The sequence below is a fragment of the Periophthalmus magnuspinnatus genome, chromosome 20, assembly GCF_009829125.3.
Source record: "Periophthalmus magnuspinnatus isolate fPerMag1 chromosome 20, fPerMag1.2.pri, whole genome shotgun sequence".
In the NCBI taxonomy this organism is placed as follows: domain Eukaryota; kingdom Metazoa; phylum Chordata; class Actinopteri; order Gobiiformes; family Gobiidae; genus Periophthalmus; species Periophthalmus magnuspinnatus.
In genome coordinates this window covers 7,951,950-7,969,041 of record NC_047145.1, presented here as the reverse complement: position 1 = coordinate 7,969,041, position 17,092 = coordinate 7,951,950, and the positions used below count along the sequence as shown (strand labels likewise).

General features: G+C 39.1%; 1 protein-coding gene across 4 annotated transcripts in view; it reads left to right on the top strand.

Annotated features, from left to right (window-relative positions):
• The window catches only part of slc12a7b (solute carrier family 12 member 7b), a 57,122-nt gene that overhangs the window by 10,424 nt on the left and 29,606 nt on the right, over nucleotides 1–17,092 (top strand). For all 4 annotated transcript variants that reach the window (XM_055229889.1, XM_055229888.1, XM_055229887.1 and 1 more), the window contains exons 2-4: nucleotides 11,469–11,569; nucleotides 13,548–13,679; nucleotides 15,195–15,341. In XM_055229889.1, coding sequence (XP_055085864.1) covers nucleotides 11,469–11,569; nucleotides 13,548–13,679; nucleotides 15,195–15,341 — 380 coding nt within the window. The remainder of the gene's footprint in view (nucleotides 1–11,468; nucleotides 11,570–13,547; nucleotides 13,680–15,194; nucleotides 15,342–17,092) is intronic.

Genomic DNA, 17,092 nt, shown 5'->3' with positions numbered 1-17,092 from the left:
ATAGGCACTTCAATTGTTTTGGAATTTTCAGCATAGTTCCTTTTGTGTTTTTTTTGTTTGTTTTTTTTGCTTGCCTTGCTTTGCCTCCATCACTTGTGGCTCCCTCTCTTTTTCCACTGTCTCTCTCCCTCCCTCCGTCTCTCTGTGTCCTTCTCCCCCTCCCTCCCTCCTGTTACATAAGCGGCTGGCCTGTTCACCTGCAGGTTTAAAGGCTTAGGGCATCATTAAGTGTGGTGCTGTGGCAGTCCTGAGCTCAGACTGCCTCACATAAGTGACTCCATCTGACATTCCACTCACCACTGTTTGATAGACCTAAATCCTCCTTATACTCTCAACAACTGCTACTCCAAACTGCCTGTAAGCCCCACACATCTGCACTGCTGCCTAATGAGTTCGAGCGTGGATGGTCAATTAGGACGCTATGGAACATAGAAGTATAGCATAGGGCTGTAAGTATTGAAAATCAGATTCTAATCAGTTACTAAAACTAGTATCAAAACTAGATACTCATTTGAACAAGTATTAAAACTAAAAACTCACATTCATAGGACAGAAATAAATCTTTCCTGAGCTTAGCTCATCGTTTTAGCTTTAGAATGATCTTGAGCTGTATCAGAACAAGTATAGGACACATAGACTAGTATACACCCATGGACCACTATGGAACCTACCTGGACATCTGAGGGATCACACAGATATAAGGCCGCATCGTAATATAAAAGAAAGTTTTAACATTAATGCTGAAAAAACACATTCCATTGTCTAAAGAATTGTCTAAAATTAAGTTTTGTGACAACAGCCATAGTGTCATGCTGCAAGATCAATTACAATTGACTTGAAATCTCAATTTGATTTCCATTCCATTATTCCTCATGAGTTTGCTCAAAAAGACAAATCTGATGCACTGAGGACAAACTGGGAATGACACATTGGCTCTACCAAAGTCTGTGTGTGCCCAAGACTATCAGCCGACACCAATACTGGAACTGATATACCATCCTTGTTCATTTCATACATGTCTGAACTATTGGCTGTAGAACTCTCTATTAAAATGCCACAAGCTAATCACTGACCATTTGAAACAACTGATATTTTATCAATTGATTTCTTATATCCTGTCTCGTGGGTGGGAGGTGCTGACCAGAGAGTCACCTGTGATGATTCCTGTGCCCCCTTCCATTTAACACTCTCTTCCTCCTCACCTAGCACTGTGCTTTATAAAAAGTCCAGGATTAGCTTAATCTGGTTAAGTTCTTAGCTCTTCCTCCGCATGCTCTTAGACAAATGGATTAATGAGCGGCTATGACAAAGGTAACACAGGGGTCCAACCACAGGCCCACGCCTCCGCCCACTGCCCCGCCCACTGGCTCGTCCATCCTACGGCGGGGGGTACATAGCACGCTAGCTAGGCTTAAGTGAGCTGAGGTGAGCTAAGGTGAAATTGACCATTCACTCACCAGTTGGATCACAGTAAAAGGTTGCATGCAACTGACTAAAGTGTAGAAATGGATGAAGGAGGAAATGGAGGAAAGTGTGAGCAGGTAATAGAGCTGCAAGATTTGGGGAAAATATCTAATTGCAATTTTTCTAACCAACATTGTGATGACGATTAGATTTGTGTTTTAATAATGGGATTTTGTTCAAAGTTCACATTTCACAGCCAGGAGAATTGATTAATAGACTGAACTATGAACTAACAAATTAATACAAGAGTCACATTTCAGAACAGGTTTGTGCAGATCTAAACTACAGGCTTAGCAGCTTTTATGCAGAATTGGGAAGAATATTGTCTTGTTTGTGGAAATGATGCTTCAATCACGATTAATCTTGCAGCCTTAGCAGTTAGCATACACATGCTCATACCCCACAAGACTGTTTAAAAACTGCCATATTTCAAATCACCTCAGAACTAACTCTATTCTACTATGCCTATTAGATTTTGCTATGAACTTCAGTTAGCAATAATGCAATATAATAATTTGTTTAGCTATAAATCATATTGCTTACTAAATTTAAAAGCAGGCATAACAAAAACAGCATTTCTTTGGTCTTCATGAGTCTTATCTATGTTTGATCCATTTCATTGTCTTGATAGAAGTTGTGCCACATAAATCTTAAACTAGAAAAGTTTGATTGATGGAAATGGGTATCATATTTCAGTGTAGTTGCAGACAGACCTTTTATTACTTTATAGATTTTGTGCAGTGTGACAAATGGCCTGTTTCCATGTTCAATTTAACAAAAAGAAAATAGGACTAATTTTTATTAATTATTTTTGTAAATGTGAAGCGGGCTTGGCTTGGGAACAGCTTTCAAATTGTGTGTGATTGTAGTCAATACTGTGTACAGAATTCTCCAGATACATCCATCACAGTACTGCTGCTACTGCTCCATCACTGCCTGCCTGAGGTCAGTGTAAAATGAGGCCCTCCGTCACTTTAACAGTAAGCACTTATTGATTCACACGTTCACACTCTGCCTCTCCACTAGAACACCATCTCGTTTTATCACCAGTGCTTGTCTTTTTACACTTATACTCATGGATTTCAGCTTCCGGTTATATACAACGTTTTAAGAACATAACCCCATTCTAAAGATAGAATATGTAGTAGTAATAAGGGCCCACAGGAATGGTAGGACTGGTGGCATTTAAACGGGGTGTTATGCAAAATGTACTTTTTGGAGATTTCTGATATTTTAACAGTGTCCCCTCATCAAAGACATGTCTGGAGATGTTTTAGATGTCATTCATGCAGTGTTTAGTAATTCAGTGATCTCTCCCGGGCATTATTCAAACCCTCCTCACAGTTAGCAGTATGACCCTGTCCAATGCTCAGCCCACAAGCTCCCACACAACAAATCTCCATAAATATACAAAAGCATGATACAAAACAATACGCTCCAACTTCACAAACCTTTTGCGATTTATAATAGTTTCATTAGTGCGTCAGAGTCAAAAACAAACCAACAACTTGTGTTAATACGTTGTTTTTGGCAAATACAGTGTTTTCAAATATAGTGTTAACATTAATTCTACATGGAAGTGTAAGAACCTCTCTTTAACTTGATTATTATTGGGCTGCACAACAGTATTTATTTTAATATAATGCTAAATTATGTTTTTTCCCAAACTTTTTCAATAATCATTTATTTATTCTTTACTTTTGTTAAAATATTTTATTGTGGACATCTTTCTATAAAGGATAATAAACAAACACGCATACAAATTTCAAATAAAATCAAAATCTATTCAAAAACCCACAGCAAAACCCACAACTAAAATTAGTTGCCCAACTGTACACAGCAGACATGCCTACCTTTGGGATGTCATTCATAACTCATCATTTAATACTGGATTGCTCTCAGTCAAATTTTTTGTTAAAATTTGTCAAAAAAGTATGTCCAAAAAAGATGGTTGATAATCTTCTATAAAATATGAACTGAAGTGAAATTCCACGACAGATAAATGAAATTAATAAACATAATGACATACAAAACAATGCAAACACTGAATTAGCCAGAATGCATTTATTTATTTCACATTGGTCAATCAATCAGAACAAAAAAAATACATTTCAAGAAATGTAAACAATGTAAACATGTCCTATTGTGTCAATTGGAAGGAAAAAAAAAAGAAAAAAAAGAATAATTAAATAAAAATGAATAAATGTAAAAGTAATTTTATAAACTGATCAATCCTTGGCATATTAAAACCCTTTCAAAATCTCCTGGTTCTCTGTGCACATTGTGGCTGCTCGTAGTGTCCAGGCTGAGTTGGCTCCTCCCCCTGTGTTTGTGCTGTAATGAAGGTGAGTGAGGGAGGGAGCTTTGTGATGCTCTCTCTCTCACACACAAACACACACAAACACACACACACGAGCGCATGTGTCACAGAAATAGCTGATCCTCACAATATGCAGAGAGGCAGAGACGCAGCATTCCTGACGCGTGCACCTCACTAGCGGGATCAGTTTTATGTGAGGACCCCCTGTTTTGCCTGGAGTACCACAGGGAGCGCTCCTAGGACCCCAGCCCTTCCTTGACTCCCCCTTTGGGCCAGCTGCTCCTCAGGATGGAGCACGGGGGAAGCACTCGACGGAAGGGTGAGTTCGTCTACATGCTTCGCAAATCAACCTTCTAGCAACGAGCTAACGGCGCATTTTTCAATAGTTTTAGGTTTTTTAGTGCAGGTGTCAAAAGTATCAAAATCGGATACTAATTGATATTAAAACTAGTATTGAAACTAGATACTCATTTGAGCAGGTATTGATACAAAAAAAGTTGCATCAACAGGATAGAAATGAACCTTTCCTGAATAGCTTTACAATAGTCTTGCGCTGTATCAGAACACGTATAAGATACAGTATTCAGTATCATGCCCATTCCTATTGTGACAGCACAATTTTCTAGTTTAGTTGTGTTTTTTATGGTTTTAGTTTTCAGTTTTTTGAACAATTTCTAGAATACTTTTGATAGCTTTAGTTGTTTCATGGAAATTTTAAACATTGTTAACTATAAATACTGGCAGAAATGATGAAATTTGGAAGACTATTTTCACTGTCTTGTCTTGCAGTGGTGCTGTAACCTTTAATTCAGTTCATTCCTCAGTTGCTCCAGTATTTTGTACACCTAATGTACACCTTCGGATTTAGGTACATATGTAGTTTGTAAAAGAAATGTCCCATTCTAGAGTAAATCTTTTTGAATGTTTAGCTTAAGAGTAAAGCTGACAGATTTGCAGGCTATCTCAGGCTTAACCTTTAGCTAGTTGTGACATTTAGGGTCAATGATGCTCGGTGAGGCTCCACAAATATCACTAAAGATGAAGAATTGATTTTCAGATTCTCACTATAACTATGGCTGCCCAGTTTTAGTCAAAAAATGTCTTGGATAAAAATAGAAGTGATAATTAGAATTATTGTTAGTTAACAGCAATAAATATATAATAATGTTCAAAAGAGTGGTAGAGTTGTCAAAAGTGTTGAAAATAAATAATTGATTCTAAAACTAGTATCAAAACTCATTTGAACAGATATTGATACTAAAAAAGTCACATTTACAGGACGGAAATGAACCTTTCTTGAATTGTTTTAGAATGATCTTGAATTGTATCAGAACAAGTATAAGACGCATGGACTAGTATACACCCATGGACCACGATGGAACCTACCTGGATGACTGAAGACCACATGGTAATATAAAAGAAAATATGTTGAAAATCACATTCTATTTCTTAGTATTGAGATCAAGTTTATATTTTTTTTATAGTCTCATCACTATATATATAATTCAATATGTTCTTATTATTACAATACAGATAAACATGTAGTACTGTGACTTATGTAGTCTTGTCTCTTGCTCTCTGACATCTCCTTCGCACTTTTCCTTTCTGCTGGTACAGAGTGTCTAACTGTGGCGATGTAGGCAGCTTATGGCGCGTCAGAGCAAAGCTTACGGCTTATAAATAGTCTGCGTGGTCACTTCTCCTCTCTGCGAGCACATCCCGTGATCTCATGGTGATGGGGCAGTTAAGCTTTCTAATGGTCAGGCCCCCACAGACAGCTGCAGCCACACTGGGGAATCCCACTCCCTTATGTAATACAGCTGTGATGGCACTTTTCATGCACTACTTAATAGTCGCTCAGATGAACTTTATTTGGTTGTTTTCAGTATCGCGACAACTGTACAGTGCAGAGAGCATCAACGTAGTGTAAAAGGTTCACAGAAATTCTTCCTTTTCGATCACTATATATTATTTTATGCCAGAGGATACATGTTGGACCCCTCATACTCACAGCAGTTTATGCCATTTGTATTTTTGAAGCCATAAACCTTGTAAACCCAGACTGAGCCCGTTATCTTTACCACAACACCCAGAACACAACACAGTGTGATATCAAAAGGGGTGGACCAGTAACAATAGCGTTGTGGAGTATAGCCTTTTTGTGATGGTATTCATTTCAGACTGCACAACTGAAACATAGTTACATTTTGCAGTTTTGCAATTTTGCATTTTAAGCCATCTATTTCCTTAACAATGTGGGGGGTGCATCTTGTTCAGGGATCCAAGGACAGCATGTGCTCAGTCGAGGTATGACCCTCTATCCTTCGTTTGGAGGGCAATCACTCAACTCACTGCACCTCTGTGTCTCCTGAGTATTATTATTATTATTATTATTATTATTATTATTAGTTTTGTATGGAAATAAAAGTATGTGAGAACACTGTTTTGATGCCTGTGAAAATGTCATCTCAGTTGTTCCATTTGAGTCAGTTGGTCATGCTTGGTAATGTACTAACAGTACTGCAAGAGAAAGGCTATAAAAAAGCTTTATACAAAATAAAAATATGTTTCAAATAGCACTGTTTACACAAGAGCTGAGCTGCATGGCTTTGCCCAGGAATGTAATCATGACATAGTTGTTTGTTTGTATGTTTTAAATATTTAAATATAATATTTGGATCACTTCATTACAGACCACTCCTATGGTGATGATGATATTAACAGGCAGTCCCGTATACTGTAGGCCCAAGCCAACATTCTGCTCAGGGAATTCATGCTGTGTTCAGATCTTGTAAAATGAACCTGTTCAGGATGTACTGTACACCTTTGTATATAGCCCCACTGTGGGGCAAATATAAGAAGGCTACATTACAAAAGCTTAAAATAACTTATAATGGTAGAATACTCAAAATACTGCTGAAAAAGCCCAGGCCCAGTAGTGTCAATCTGCAGTTGTTATTGTTGCATTTTTGTTTGAGTTTAATCAAAGACCAGGGGATCACACCATTCTTAACACCACCTGTAGCTGTATTTGACCTGACACTTCTCACCATGTGTGCTGATGTCAGAGTGTGACGGTCTCTGTAGCCCTGTACCACCTGTCTGAGGGCACGAGTTTAAAGAGTTAGTACCTCGGTAAGGGCTCCTTCAGTCTTCTTGGATCTACAGTGTGGTCAGGAGGGTAGTGGGCAGATTTCAGTAGATCTCATGAGTCATGGTGTAATCATGAAATCCTTTTACCTGCAGCTGTGCAGTCTGTGAAGTCCATAGGAGAGGACAGTAGGTGATGATGTTCTCCAATGTCACTCTGAGAAGGCGCAGTTCTCTCTGTTTGACTGAAGGGGTGGTTCATAGTAGTAGTTCATATTTAGAGGTTTTGAGTTCAGGACACTGGGACGTGAATAACATGGGTGTCCATAAAAGTGGAGGGACACGGAAATTTTGATTTTGTAAAAATAAAAAACATTTTAGCAGAAGGATTGTATGTTCTTCCTGTGTTGTCTGTGTCTAGGTTTCATCTGGGTTTTCTGTTTTCCCCTGCCACTCAAAACATGTAGATTAGACCACCCTCTGGAACCAGGGCTTTCTTGAAATTAGAGTTAAATTCAGTGGGATTTCCCTTGTTTGATGTCCAACCTTTCTCACTGATTGTATATTTGTGCACACTAACTGTATAAATGTTAAAAAATAACTAAACCATGACTAAATATTGACTGAATGTATGAAGAAACTCAAGAGAATAAATCTAGGTCAGCACTGCTTGATGTAGCAGTCGATTCATCAGTACATCAGTTCTAAACCAGGACTAAATCAATTTGAAAAGTCAAGTACTGGTCCAGCCAGTATATTATCTGTGACTGAAAAGGCTTTGTCACCAGTGGCAGAGGGGGTCTGCACAGAGTCTGTGTGATATATAGGCCAGGGTCCTGTCAGAGCTACTGTAGGGAATGTGGAGCATGTCCCTGAGGTCTGCTGCTACAGTGCACTGACCCCACCACCTCCACACTGCCAGCTCCTCACCCCTCATCTACACAGCCCCCACTTACCTCTGAAGCTTCCCCTCACCTTTTCTGGCATAGGAGAAGGACGTTTGTGGTACTCTGGGTACTATCCTTGCAGAGAGTGGGGTGTTTGGTTGGCCCTGACAGCTGGTGTAGGGCACATATGTTCCATTTGTCTTGTACTAGTGGATGTCTGGAGTTTGGATTGGGCTGCTGTGTCTGTTCTTAAACAGTAAATGAACCTGATTCTTTCAAATACTTGATTACAGGTTTCTGTATCTCACTTTATATTAAATAATTTGATCCATTACAGCAAAAAGTACTTCCGTATTGTCTTTGGGCAATACATTTGTCTGCCTTTCTTCCGCTGTTTACATACAGGTGTGATAGGCTGAGTGGTTCATTGAGTACCTTTAGTTTCCAGTTGATCAGACCAGTAGTGCAGTGTATTCTTTTTCTTTTCTGGGTAGGTTTTCCCCAGCCACTTGTCATATTATTGCCATATCTTGTATGACATTAGATTTTTCTATATTATATATATTGAATTAAAGATGTTTTTATTGTTAAAAATACCTTGAAAAACATGTATTCTTACAGTAAATGGGGTTCACAGATCAGGGTCTCATATATACAGTGGACATGTACAAAAATATGTAGTATGTGAATATTCACCTTACGTTTGGGATCTATAAAAAGACCATTGGACATGGAAATATACTGTCCAGTCCCACAACTCTGTGGGGGCTTTCAGAGATGGGGCAAAAGAATCTGTCTCAGAAAGGAAGTGAGCAAGTTTGAGAACATTTGTGTAACTTAATGATGCCTTATACTTGTTATACACTGTACACGTTTGCTGAACCTTTTCAGAGAGTTACACTATAGTCTATAGTCTATAGTCATTATTCATTTCACTGGTTGTAGCCTCATCCTCTCTGGAGTAGACTGACAGAAGCAAGACTGGCAATCTACGCCATTGGCCCCTCCAACCACCAGCAATTACTAACTCAGGCACCCCATTCAAACAGGACAAGGGTGGTGATGTATCTTGCTTAAGGGCATGATGACAGAACTTGGTTCAAACAGAACTCAATCCTCTGACCCTCGGGTTGGTAGATCAGTGTTCCTCTGAGTCACTTGGCTTGCATCACCTGCATGTCTACACAGAGATGGATAAGTATAATGCCACAGTGTGGAATATATCCATAAAGACAAGCAGGTAGCTAATCCTCTGCCAGAATGGTGCAACCTTTAATTTCAGATAATGAATTTTAACTGATTAGATAACACAATCCTTCGTGTGATAGGTGATTAAGCATTAAACATGATAGTATGTTCTGGTCACTAATGGAGAAACATGTACTGTACACTTTAGTAGTGTATGTTGTGTGTCTGGAGTGTGCCTGCTGCATGGGTGCTGCATGTTTGTGTTCTAGCTTGTGCTGTGTCCCAAGACATTTTTGCCAGTGGGGAACAATAATGGATCATCTTATCTTACTGTGACTGTCAGAGTTTCATTCTTTTGAAAAATATCAATATTTCATAAATGTCACAATGATCTTGTTTGGAAGTCAGTTTTGCAATATAGTACACACAGCCCTCTGTCCTTCTGTCCAATCACCCACTGTATAGTACTCTAGTAGCGCACTCTAGTTGTGTCTTGGTTCAGAACTAAGACTTCCGGTGTGACTATACACGTGGGCACGTTCTATAAGCAGCAGCCTCTGCCATTTTTAACCCATGGCCTGGTCTCAAAGAGGATTTAACGAGTGTCATTTAAGATGCTCTGTGTCCTCTAGGCTCTGAGCCCCTGCACAATACAGAGGAGACATTCTACAAAAGTGACTGGAGTTATCAGAGCTTATGGAAACACTCTATCCTCCTTACCTATTGTGCTCCTCTGTTAGAATGCTCGCAGAGAACAAGGGCGTGCTGACTTTGGCTGTGATTATGGCACACTAAGCCACACACCAAGCCTCTTACCCTCTGCAGCTGGACCAGGGAAGTCCCTCAGCCCCACAGCTCAGAGAGCACTGGGCTCTGATGCATGGCACCTACCATCACAGAGCACTTGCCCATACAGAGGAGTGCTAGGCATACTCACCTTAGAGGTCATTAAGAGAAATTGGCAGTGAATAAGCTTGGTGCGAAGTGGTTTGGATGAATTTATATTTTGCAGGTAAGGACCTCAAGTGGTAAATAATATCCACTGTCCAGGGTCCTGAAATAAATTCTTCGAACAGTTAAGTTTCTCTTAATGCTATGACTGATCTGTATTAGACCTTATATAGATCTCCATTAGACCTTATATAGATCTTCACTTACACACTCTTTCATACTTGGGAAGACTGTTTTCCAAGGACACAATGGCATTAACTGGTTAGAGACAAATTTGAACAGGCAACCTTCTGGTTATATGATGACTGCACTGTCACTTACTTACACCGACCATAGGTGAGGCTGTATTTTACTCCACTGCACTTTTTTTTGGAGGCAACACCAGCATTTGGGCACAAAAAGGAGATGTCATGGTCTCTTGTTTAGTGTTTATACAATGGCTTGATCCACATGACCACATGCTAGACTTGTGTTACATGCTCTTTATAGTTCTGGGCACTGGCTTGTAAAAGCAGACAGGGGGGCGCAGTGGGATGAGCTCCATCACTAGTACTTTCTGACACATTGTGATGACACTTGGACCTACCTTGTGTGACAGTTGTCTTAACCTCTGCTCTGCTGCCTGTGTGTGACTCTAAACATTTACGGGCTTATGTAGGAGGGCCCCTCACAGTGTACCTCACAGTGTGCCTCACAGTGTACCTCACAGTGTGCCTCACAGTGTACCTCACAGTGTGCTGTTAGAATGTCCTCTGAAGACGGGGCCGCTCCTCCTTTGCTCTGTTGTGCTTGTCCTGCTGGGACAGTGCACTCTGTTCTTTCTGTTATTATTAGAGATCCAACAGTATCAGAAACATATTCCTTTGCAAAATCAAGTCTCACAATTTGGTCCCATGTATATTCTACTAATCTACTATTGTATGTTGGATACATATTTTTGTAAATATGACCTATCTGTTTCCTCATTTAGAAATTTAACAGTCAATTTAATAGAGCTCTAATCTGAATCGTCTGCGGCCCTCATAAATCCTGCAGGGCTCAATTAGTTGAAGCTATCAAGCAATGCTAGCACCAATCGAGGTGTTTTATGCAATAGAACAATTGTGCAGAGTGACTTGAAGTACAGCGTGTCTGTATACATGCTAATAATGAGTCTGTAAAGTCTGAGTGTGTTTGTGTCTCATGACAGCTAGTGGCAACCCAGTTTAAAGTTATGATTGTAGATAAGTGAACATTGATTTGAAAAATGCATACTCCACAAGAGACAGTGGAAGCATTGATTCCTGTGTCTTGCCAAAGGAACTCAATATTCTTGACAGTTTGCCCCAGGGTCATTGAAGGATGGGTCAAATGCAGAGGACAAATTTCCCCATCTTGGACAATAAAGTATACCTTAACCTTAATAATTGAGTTATTACTGCCCCTAACTTGAAGAAATTAGTTTTAAAACACCTCATATTTTGAAATTTGACAATAACTCTGTAAAAGACCCTGTCCTAAGATTGTTATACACGTATTTTGTTTGTGCGCATTGAGTGTGTTTTGAACTTCCTCTCATCTGTTCACAGGTGATGGCGTCCCAAAAGAAAATAGTCCCTTTATTAACAACACAGACAATGACAAAGCCAACAGCAACAGCTACGATGGCACCAACATGGCACTTTTTGAGGTAAGCAGTGAGCACTGATCTGCATGTCTCATGCTGACTGAAAACAATAAATATATATATAAATGAGCCTGGATTTAGAAAGTGGACATGTCTGTGTTGCTGATCTGATTCCTCAGTTTGAGTCATTTACAGAATTTGCATCAATCATGCTATTTTTACTTTACTTCTATGGGGTATTAAGTGCTAACACATGTTACCTTTTATTGTTTTAAAAACAGTATATTTGCCAAAAGTGATGTATTAACAGCTTTGTGAAGTTGTTGGGTAGAGTTTTGTATCATGCTTTTGTATATTTATGGAGAATTGTCACGTGGGAGCATAGATGACGTCGGCTTGTCACTTGAGCATTGCCCAGTATCCTACAGCAAACTGTCACGAGGGTTCAAATAGGGCTCACGAGAGATCACCAAGTTACTCAAACATGCATGGATGATGTGTAAAACCTCTTCAGGCATGTTTTTGATAGGGAACAATGCTATAAAATTGTAGAAAGCTCAAAAAATTGATTCTGCATAATACCTCCTCTTAAAGTTAAATAGTGTTTGCAAAGAGAGTTCTATATAGTTTATAGAACAGTTAAAGAATAGTTAAAACACAGCATAATCACCAAACTTATTAAATATTATACTCATTCAGTTAACCTCAATGTTTTTCTGTACTGATCTGTGTGCTCAAGTTTATTAGCTGTTAAATATTACACCCTGGGCTCATACATAGATTTAAATAGACATGTTTAAAGAGTAAAAGAAATGAAGGTCTTAATAGATGTAGTTTGTCTGTGTATGTGTTGCTGCTGTAGTATGTGGCCAACATTTGCGTGCAGAAACCTTTAGTTTAGTTCAGTTTATTCTTTATTTGTCGTTGGACCAACTTTAGCTTTGATTACGTCATGCATTCACTGTGGCATTGTTTCGATTTCACTTCTGCAATGTCACAAGATTTATTTCCATCCAATGTTGCATTCATTTTTCACCAAGATGTTGCATTGATAATGGTAGAGTCTGACCGCTGCACAAAGCCTTCTCCAGCACATCCCAAAGATTCTCAATGGGGTTAAGGTCTGGACTCTATGGTGGACAATCCATGTGTGAAAATGATGTCTCATGCTCCTGAACCCTGAATCCTGGCATTGTCATCCTGGAATATGCCCGTGCCATCAAGGAAGAAAAAATTATGGATGATGGAATAACCTGGTCTTTCAGTATATTCAGGTGTCAGCTGACCTCCTTCTTTGAGCACAGACTGTTGGTGAACCTGGACCTGACTTGTATTATCAGCTCCTACCTATTTGCTTAGTTAAATCCAGGTGGTGACTTTTTTTTGGCCAGGCTGTGTGGTGTTATTACAATTACATCAAACAACTAACTTGGATCATCATTAGCAGAAAAATACAATAAATTGTCATCATTCCCCATAGAATGGAAGCTGAATCCACTGGAGAATTACAAGTAGCCTGGGTTTAGAAAGCTAATGTATCCATGCTGATGTAAAGGGGATTTAAGCCTGAGTTTGCATCAGCAGCACAAACACGACAGCTTTGTAAACCCAGGCTCATTCACCTTCACATCAGCAGTACAGACATGTCTAAACCCAGTCTTACATTTTACATTAACAGCACTGACATGTCAACTTTCTAAATGAGAGAGAAGGAGCCTGGGCTTACAAAGCTGACATGTCTGTACTACTGATGTAAAGGTGAGAGGAGGTGTCTTGGTTTAGACATGTTTGTGCTGCTGATGTGGAGCGTAGGCCTGTCTGTTTGTTATTTGGCTGACCTTGGGTTGCTCAAGTCAGTTTGTTTATAGAAGGTGCCATTCTGCTTCTTTTTATACCGCTCTGCATGGTGCTTATCCACACATGTTGTTCTAACAAACATTTGTCTTTCCACCAATTAGATCTATCTAAACAATGACTCATATAATGACTGACAGGAAATGAATGAAAGAAAACTCAAACGGGCCCTTGTGTCTTCTCACAGGAGGAAATGGACAGCCATCCCATGGTGTCATCTCTCCTCAACAAACTGGCCAACTACACCAACCTCACCCAGGGAGCCCACGAGCACGAGGAGGCAGATGAGGACGAGGGCGCAAAGAAGAAAACTGTCAAGGTACTACTGTGTGCTGCAAAGTGAACGCACACCACAGTCTGGAAATATCAATCTAATATCGCATTGTAATATTAAAATTGACTGTATGATTTTTATTTTAAATATAATAGATAGACAAGAAGATATGAGGTAAACAAACTGATGAGACTCACACAAGTTTCTCATTGCCAATTCTTATGACTAAATTCAGTTGGTTTAAACCTAAAAGGACTCTGGTCTGTATACCTACACTGCAGCACCTGCAGTCAATCATGAATCAGTGCTAGTGCAGCCTCTGCAGCTCAGTGAGTGAATTACGGAGGTCAGAGCTTTCACATGAGGCATGGTCTGTCTGAAAATAAGCAACATTTATATATGTGTCCATAATATTTCAGTGGCAGCCCAGGTTCAGTTGTGAATTTACTTCCTTTATCAAAGCAGTAAGAGCACGAGTTATGTACCATTACCATTAATTTGGTACTACAGTATTAATGTCACGGTCTGCTCTATAGATACATCACCATTAATAATAGTTGTGTAACGATCCCAACTGTGTTTATTTAATTTTTTTTTAGAGAAAGTAAACTCTTTTTTAATATAATGCTGTTCATAAACACTGGTTTAATGATTACATTATATACAGTGATGCCAAAAAATCACATCATTGAGAAAAATTATTACTTCACACTAACTCTGATGTGTGTTCAGCCTTTTGTGGGAAATACCTCTCCCATTTTAATTTGGTCACTAAATTTCACTTAATTTGATAGTGTGGGTGGAATGACAAGTTGGTCAGGGAATTTTAGAGCTAAAGTAGCATTTTTACAGTATCTTCCCCATAAATATCACTGATCCAAATCCCTAACACTGACATTGGCTGTGGTTACATGCACACTCTAAATCTGATTATTATCAGATGTTTGGAGTTATAAGATGATGAAAATCACATGTGAACAGCAAAATCATCTAATTTCCTTCTGATCATGGTCCTTCTCATTACTCACATCAGATTTTGTGGTTCAGGTCATTTATATAATCTTAAAGCAGACCTATTCTCCAAAATTTACTTTTTCATGTTATAGTAGTTTCCCCTCATTATTTACTCACCCAAAGTTGTATTTGGAGTGATTCATGTATATCTGAACAATTTTGCTTATTTTCAAGACGCCATTTTGCCAATCAAACTCCATTTTCACTGTCATTGGTATACACTCACTACTCTGTACTTACTTTGTTCTCCAATTTTATTTTACAAATGAAAAACAAATCTGCTACTCACTAGTGTGATGTGCAGGTGTAGGAGGTGCCGACGAAAAGTCCAAATTGTAACTCAATGGTCCGCGGGTGTCAGATTATAAATGTATAGCAGACCCAAGCACAATAGGTCTCAGATAATCAGATTTTGGTGTGCATGTAAACATTATGTATTTTATTATCTATTTATTCTGTACAAACAGAAGTTTAGCACTGACCCAAAATGTGATAATGTTTGATTTGGAGCAGCCATGTAACTCCCATCCTCCTCCTCTTCGGCAGAGCCCTCAGATGGGGACCTTCATGGGTGTGTACCTCCCCTGCCTCCAGAACATCCTGGGGGTCATCCTGTTCCTTCGCCTTACCTGGATCGTTGGCACCGCGGGCATCCTGGAGTCTCTGGCTATCGTGGGCCTGTGCTGCAGCTGTGTGAGTACAGACACTAAGGCCTTCAATTGTTTAGTTCATTCATCAGTCAATAGAGTCTTAGTTGACCAAAATTTGTATTTGTAATAATGTTATAAGGATTTATATGGCACAACAGCAAAAATGAGAAGTTATTAAGTGAATTAGCTGATGATTTATATAAATACTTTGTTTCCTAGTACTTTTTTCTTTATAAATAGCTATTTTTGCATGAACTCCCGTGCAGTTGTCGTCTTCTCAGTGCAGTTTGGGTCAGATGTGTAAAGTATGCAAAGTATAACAATGTATCGGTTCCAGTATTGTTTTTTGGCGATATCACTGCAGATTTGTCATATCTGTATCACCAGATATTGATGCTGATTTTTTTCTTTTTTTTTTTTTTTTTTGCCCCATTCTCTGTGTGCCCTTTTTGAACAGACTGAGTCAAAATGGAAATATGAGAGTGTTATATGGTTGTGTATTTACACAAAGATGTAGCACATTATTTTATATCCCAGATAAATACATTTTATTTTTATTTATACAAAAGTGAAAAGTTTGTTTGTGATCTTTACTTCACCTTAGGATAAATTTGGGTTTGCTATGGATTTGAATAGCTCAATAGCTGCATTGGCCAAATATTGGTTATCAACCATGACAACATCCCTAATGTAAAGATGCATACTAGTTTTGAGAGCTTTTGTCACCCCTCGTTTTTAGGCGACCAATTGCCAGGACATGTCTTTACTAAACCAAGAATTGCAGTGGACAACAGCCCTAAAGCCTTCACTGTTTGATTGAAGTGCAGAAGTGAGCAGACTTCACATTGATTTTTGGTGTCCTCTATGAGGGGATTTAGAGCTCAAGTCATTAGAGCAGTGACGTGTGCTACATTATGTAAGAGTCAGTGGAGTAGCCCACCGCCTCTCAGCGTAATTACATCCTTATCTTTTATGCTGGTTTTTATCTTGGTCATTTTGGTTGAACTTCTACTGGACATTGTGTTGATTTACCTGCAGAGGTGAAGCTTTTGACTCTGGAAACGCTTGTGTAATTTACCATTTACAGCCCTGTTGTTTACTTTATCATGGCTTTTCTCGGGCCTGACTTGACCATGGGTATTTTCATCAGTTCATTTCCACATAGTATAATTCTTTATTGGTTTAGGTGACAACATGTTTGCAGTAATTGCACATTTTAGATTTCAGAAGTTTAGACCGTTGGTTAAATGTGTTTGGTTTTTTGGGGGGGCTGTCAGCTGTGGAAGCAAAGCACTTTGTTATGATTATGTGTATGGTGATGTACCATCAAGAGGCAGGTGGGAATGAGTTCCTCAGTGATCAGTTTCTATAATGTTGTTTTTGATCTATGGCAATTGTGAACAAAATGTAAAATGATAATATTATTACTTCAATGTAGAACTCAGTCTATAAAATGTGTCAATCTGCTAACTGTGTTTGCTCTCAGTCTTCTGAAGCAGTAAATGCCTGGAAAGACTGTGACTTCCATTTCATATATTACAATCTGTCTAAAGTGCTTTGGAGATTTCCCCCCACAGTCATTACATAATATGAGCATCAAGCTTAAGCAAACAGATTAATGTTCATTTTTACTGCTCAGACCCATCGCAGTCTGCACCAGTGCTTCCACATCAGCCGCTGTTAGAGGGCCGCTCTGTGAACACAAGTGCTAAAAATAACCTTCAGAGATCAGACCAGTTGGGCTCAGGCCAGAGAATGTTTGAATTAGAACTGAAGGACAGAAGGAAAACCAAT